The 6,000-nt window shown below is 41.4% G+C and overlaps 1 protein-coding gene across 1 annotated transcript in view; it reads left to right on the top strand.

Moving 5' to 3' along the window:
- Window positions 1-3,511: 3,511 nt before the first annotated feature.
- The window catches only part of cadm1a (cell adhesion molecule 1a), a 278,400-nt gene continuing 275,911 nt past the window's right edge, over window positions 3,512-6,000 (top strand). The window contains exon 1 of the mRNA XM_026369806.1: window positions 3,512-3,590. Coding sequence (XP_026225591.1) covers window positions 3,518-3,590 — 73 coding nt within the window. The 5' untranslated portion in view covers window positions 3,512-3,517. The remainder of the gene's footprint in view (window positions 3,591-6,000) is intronic.

The following is a 6,000-nucleotide window of genomic DNA, read 5'->3' as shown; positions in this document are numbered from 1 at the left end:
ATCAATAGATAAAATAAAATAAAACTAAATTTCTGTGAAGGCTTGGTAGCATGTGAGGGTCTGTCAAGATCACCTCTTCTTGAAAGAAAAATAAAATAACTTCTTGTAACTTATCATTCTTCTTAGTCTGTTTTCCCTAATTCGGGCCAGTTTGTGTGCTTGTAAATTATAATATAGATGGTGTTACCAGCTGAGGTTTACATGTTCATTCATTTCTTTTGTTCAAACGTGTCTATAATGTACATAGATCATTAGATCATTCTTCTTCTTCCTGTTATAATTATCAATGCAACAAAACACTGTAGACAATTTACTCTGAAGTTAACCAACTGATTTAGAGTCATACTTTTTAACAATGCCAAATAAACTTGTGATCATACTCAAATGAAAAATCCCTTAGCAACAGACGTGAAGAAATGGAGAATACAGCATATATCACGAGGGGGAAGCAAAGATAAATATAGAAAATGAAAGAATGCACGGAAACATAAACATACTGCAAGAGAACGGTCAGTGGTGCTGTACATATATGGATACATTTACTTACCGTAGCTATTCATCAATTGCTTAAATGTTGAGAAGACATTGTATGCTACAAGAAGTAGCACGTGTTATAAGATGAGAACAGCCTGCACTGTTGGGTACGTATGTCAGCTTGTTATCCTGTCACATAACTTGTGATTATTACGTAAAATATCACCTATTCTAACTTTGCAATGAAACAGATTCAATCTAACAACGAAGTTTCTGTTCCTGTTTTTTTTTTTAACACTTCTGGAGATGGTCCTTTGTGTGCTGTTTTCACCCTCACTGTCTCACTGTCACTTGTTTAATGACTAATCAGCCACGTGAGGGTGAATTAATAGTCACACTTCAGGAGGTTGGTTATCCCAGAAATGGTCACTTTAATGTGTTGGAGGGGTTTGTGTACCTCCATTACCTTGAGAGCTGTGTTATCGTGCCAATAGCTCCTAGTTAGCTCATGCAAGGCAAATTGGTCCAAGGTAAAGGGGTCAGAACAAGTAGACATTTAAAGTAATAAACTTTGCTGGGCCAGAGAGAGGAGTTTGTCATTGACTGTCTGCACCTCTTATACAGTACACTCAGCCTAAAGAGGTGATACACAGCTGCTGCCTTGTAGGCCCACAACTTACAGTGCTGGATGCAAAGGCTGTGTGCATCTCCAGTCGAGCAGATTTAGGCAGACGCATTGCCCTGCTGCAGTCAGGTAGCAAACGTTGATTTGAACATCAAACAATATGAAACCAGATCGCAAACTAAACTCGAAGAGTGCCAGACTCTTTTTGGAGTTTCTTTACTTTCTGAGCACTACTTGCAACTTTGTGACTGAGGACCCTTGAACACATCACACATTGTCAAACATCATAGCAGTAAAGTAATTAATATGATTACCATTGGCTGTTTTCACATATAAGTACCTTTTTACTTTTTAATTACCAGTTCCTAGGTCCTTGAATTGCACACTTGTTAATAGGATAGCTTACCAGGGGTTTTGGAAGAGTGGCTTGCATCTAAACCCAGGAGGTCTTGTTGGTAGGAAGCTCACAAGAGATGAGTGAAGGATGTCTGCCAGAGGTCCTTTTTTACAATGTCTCTAATTTACACATTTGGAGGATTTTAACTGCATCCTGAGGGCCGTAGGTGACATAGAATCTAAGTGGGCCATATTCAAAGACTTTATTTCCATGGTGGCTGCTTGGAGTTGTAGTCAGAAGGTTGTTGGTGCCTGTTGTGGCGTTAACCAAAGATCCCGCTGGTGCACACCATTAAAGAAAGAAGCTGTCAGGCTGATAGATAGGTCTTAAAGGCTTAGTTGCCTCAGGGGACTCTCAACAGAAAGAAGAAGGGTTTAAAGACTACAGTGTCCGTTCCGTTTTTTTAGGGTGACCAAAAGCTCCAGCCATGCGGTGCTTCCCTGGAAAAGATGCAGGAATTGAGATCTCAGCTAGCTGAATCAGCAACTGGGTAATTTGCCCAACCAGTCTTCTTGTAATTTGTGGATAAGGTTTATGATCCTGTCTCCAGGGTATCTTGTCTGTGGTGCTGTGGCATGATCTGGATCTGGGGGTAAATTCCGACATAGTTATGTTTTGTCACCAATTTTATTTTCATGAACAGAATCTTTAGGCACAGTTATGGAGAGAAGACTGTCCAGCAACGTTAAGGCACATGTCAGAACCTCCAGGTCTGAGGCCACAGGACTTCATAAGGGCAGTAGATCACAAGGAACCCCATTGTCCTGCTCATGAGTAAGTATGATATGGGATATTAAACCCACAGGCAGATTCCTGCTTCGTCACCAGTAATGTGGGAAGCTCTTATTTTACGGAATGACCTACTTCTAACTCTCACCTATTTTTACAACACAAAAGACTTGTAACTAAATATGACAGGCATTTGTCAGCTGTATTTGAAGTTCATAATGTATTTATTACATTTGAATCGAAGTAGGTTTTAAAAGTAATGAATGGACTATCTTTTAAAAAATAAATATGTGCATTTTTGAACAGATATTGACATTTCTGACTTTTCCTTTTACATGGATTACTTATAGGATCACTATGCTTTTCAGTATGTACCGCATCTTTCTGTGTGTAAAAAATACAGTATTTAAAACATGATGTTCATTAAGGCCAGAATCTTCATGCGACCCCTGAAAATGGTGTCAACTCAATTAATTTTGGTCCATGGATCAGCATAAAAAAACTCTGTGTCTTAACATTAAAGATGCCCAGTGAATAATTATGTACCTAACCCTTTACAATTGTGCTCAACAGTTTGGTAGACCATGTTTTAAGTAACTGAATTTTATATTTTACCTATGTGCTGAACTTGACTCAACCTCATTGAGCCATCTCTACCACTCAGTTGAAGTATATTATGCTAAAATATATATGTATATATTTTCTATGTATAAACAAATACATAAAAACATTGATTGTTGTTATTGTTATTGAATAAAACACAAAGAAAATATTTTTCCATTGCTTTTAACATGCTGTGAATGTTAAAAGGTTATGAGGGTGGGATTGGGGGGCTCCGGGGCCTCAAAAATACCAAACTGAAATTAAATAGCTAGAAGGTGGGTGAATTAATCAATGCATTTATTAATTTTTTTTAAGTTGTTTTTTAATCAGAATCTCTGTGGTTCAAAAGAGGGTGGAGCATAAATATCCAATAACACCACACACACACACACACACACACACACACACACACACACACACACAAACTCTCTTTACTCATCATCCTGCAGCAAAACACAGCTTAAAAAAAAAACAAAAACAAAACACTGAGCAACTGAGTTTGTGTGTGATTCCAAGTGAAGTTGAAGATATTTCTTTATTTCTTTATTTCAAGGGGCCCATTTATCAAGCCCTCGTTTGAAAGGGATGTGGTAGCTGGTACCCTCCCTCTGTTGCATCTCATTAGCTGAGTCCCGCTGTAGCTATAGGTGAAGCTGCCTCTCTCTTCCATACTGAAGCAGGTGTCCAACATGGCGAACGCTGGCAGCGGCTCTCTTGCGACTATTCTCTTTTTATTCCTGTTTCAAGCGGCTCTTCAAAAAGGTGAGACTTTTTTTTGCTTTCTTGACGCCACACAGACGGACTGCACACTTTTCTCCCCTCTCGCGTTTCCACGGATGTAGATGAAGGAGGTGTAATTTTGATCGAGCGATGGTTTGAACGAGCGCGGCGGAGCATGGTTTTTTTTGAGGGGGGTGCATGGTGTTGTGCGCAAGAAAAACCATGAAGAAACTGTCTTTAAAGTTGAGATGTTGACCGGAAAGAGCAGCTTGTTGGTGCCTGGTGAGGATACAACGAGGCGCTGCCTTAGATTATGAGGCTACATCACTTTTGTCGGCTCACCATTATAAATCGCTTTGCCGCTACACAGCTGGCAACTCTTAAATGTTGCCAGTTCTGTTGTGTAGAAACAATAATGCGGACTTTCACCGCTCAGGAGACGCGGTCAGATACGTCGGACATGCCTGCATGGCTGTTTGGTGGCTCGGTTCAGTGGCTTGGTTACTTTTATGAAAGCTATAAATCACAGTAAACAGCGGTGCGTTGAAGGGGTATCTGCAGCAGCCCTCGCGGCGCCGCGGCAAACTCTATTCAGAACTGCATTAATTTAAATAGACGTCAGCGAGTTAAAGATTCATACTAAAGTGTGATATAACTCCAGAGCCCATCATAATACGGTGCCCATCTCTAAGTTCGGCGCGAATGTGGCTCATATATAAGCAGTCATTTCCCATTTAGTCTAAGTTTGGTCACCATCGGCCACCCGGCTGGATTTCGCTGGGAGACTGTTACAACGAGGGTGAAGCCACTATAAAAGTTAAAATTTCAATGAAACGCGTGCTGTTTGGGCTATTAGATGCATGCCGAAATGAAAAACGCCAAACATTAGTCCACACGGTTTCTTAAATGACCTCAACAGGCTTATTCTCCTGCTGGTGAGCGAGATAACATTAATTTGCCTGGTTTTCCAACTGTGCTCCGGGCTGTGTTCGCGGTCTCAACGCCGACTGGGGTTTTTTGCAGCGTGAAAACATCAAGGTTCGTAGTAATCTGTGTCAGATGCTTTCACGAAGCGGACGTGGTGCAGCTAAAGCTGGCGAAGGGAGAAAACTGCGACACGATTTCTTTTTTTTTTTTTTTACGCTTTGAGCCTGGTGATGTTGGGGGGGTGGTGGTGGGGGGTGATGTTGGTGAGTTTGCGGGGTGCGGAACACGCAGCCACCGCACGTTTGGATGTGTCAGTGGGAACAGTGTCAGCCCGAAGTGAGCCCGGCTCCACTTTATTTGCGCATCGATACAGTAAAGATGATGGTGTAGGTAGGATAATTGGGACAACATCACCCCCCCCTCCCCACACACACACACACACACACACACACACTCACACACACACTATGGAGCCAGCACGCACATGCTGTTGTAAACTGGAGACGCGTTCAAAGAGCCAAGGCTACACAATTATATAACTGCGTAAACGGAGGCTGCTCGGTGCTTTTTCATCCAGTTGCTGTGCAGCTTCTTACAGCTCTGTTAACGTGCCATCACTTCTGCTGCAAACTTCAAGTTGCCCAGTGCAAAAGCACTCTGCAAAAAAAATAAAACAAAAAACCCCATATACATCTCTCCTTCTTTCTTTTTATGCTGCTCCAGCTTCTACTTGTGAGACTGACAGGGAGGCAGATGCGGATGTTTGCCTCAGTGTGTGGATTAACCAACAGCCTTAATCCATTGCAACGTTTCATCTATTAAAATGGACCAACAGTGATGTTTTTTTTTTTGTCCATACGACAAGTTAAGCAGTCAAGGAAAGCAGAGCAAACTAAACGAGCCTTTGTTGTGCTTTGGACACTGGGCAGCATTGCTTTACCTTGATGGAAATGGCTCCACTGATTTCAAACAAAGCTCAGGGCGCACTTGCACAAAGCATATCAATTATTTACCTCCAGCGCAGGATGGATGGAGGATGTTTTTTTTTCTTTTCTTTTTTTTCCCCTCATTACAAATAAATGGAAGTTGGTTCTATTAGGATAAGGATTGCAGTGCGGGCGGAGAGCAGCAGAGAAAGAAGCCTTAATTAATTTTGCCTATGGAACTATAAGTTCCATTTTTGGTACAACAAGCATCGCCTTATACTGTCATAAAATCACACAAGTGCTCCAAATTAAAAAGACTTATGAGAAAGCATTCACAGTTCACTGCCTTTGACCGCCGTTGCTCTCGTTTCAGGGGGGCTCACCGTGGATACACTGTACTTCCACAGATAACATCCATTCTTTGGAAACGAGTCAAGAAGTAGGGTTCTAGTGCATCCAGAATATTTAAGTGACCTCAAGGGACTCAAACAAGACAAATATATGAATTGACTTTGGTGCTGGTATTGTTTCTTTGAAGAGTCTGATTGCTAAGATGAGCAACTGTTTGTCTTTAGGCAGTAAAGAAATCTTACATCACA

The sequence above is a fragment of the Anabas testudineus genome, chromosome 14 (genome assembly GCF_900324465.2).
Source record: "Anabas testudineus chromosome 14, fAnaTes1.2, whole genome shotgun sequence".
Lineage (NCBI taxonomy): Eukaryota > Metazoa > Chordata > Actinopteri > Anabantiformes > Anabantidae > Anabas > Anabas testudineus.
The sequence above is the reverse complement of the archived record's forward strand: the minus strand, read 5'-3'. Positions and strand labels throughout refer to the sequence as shown.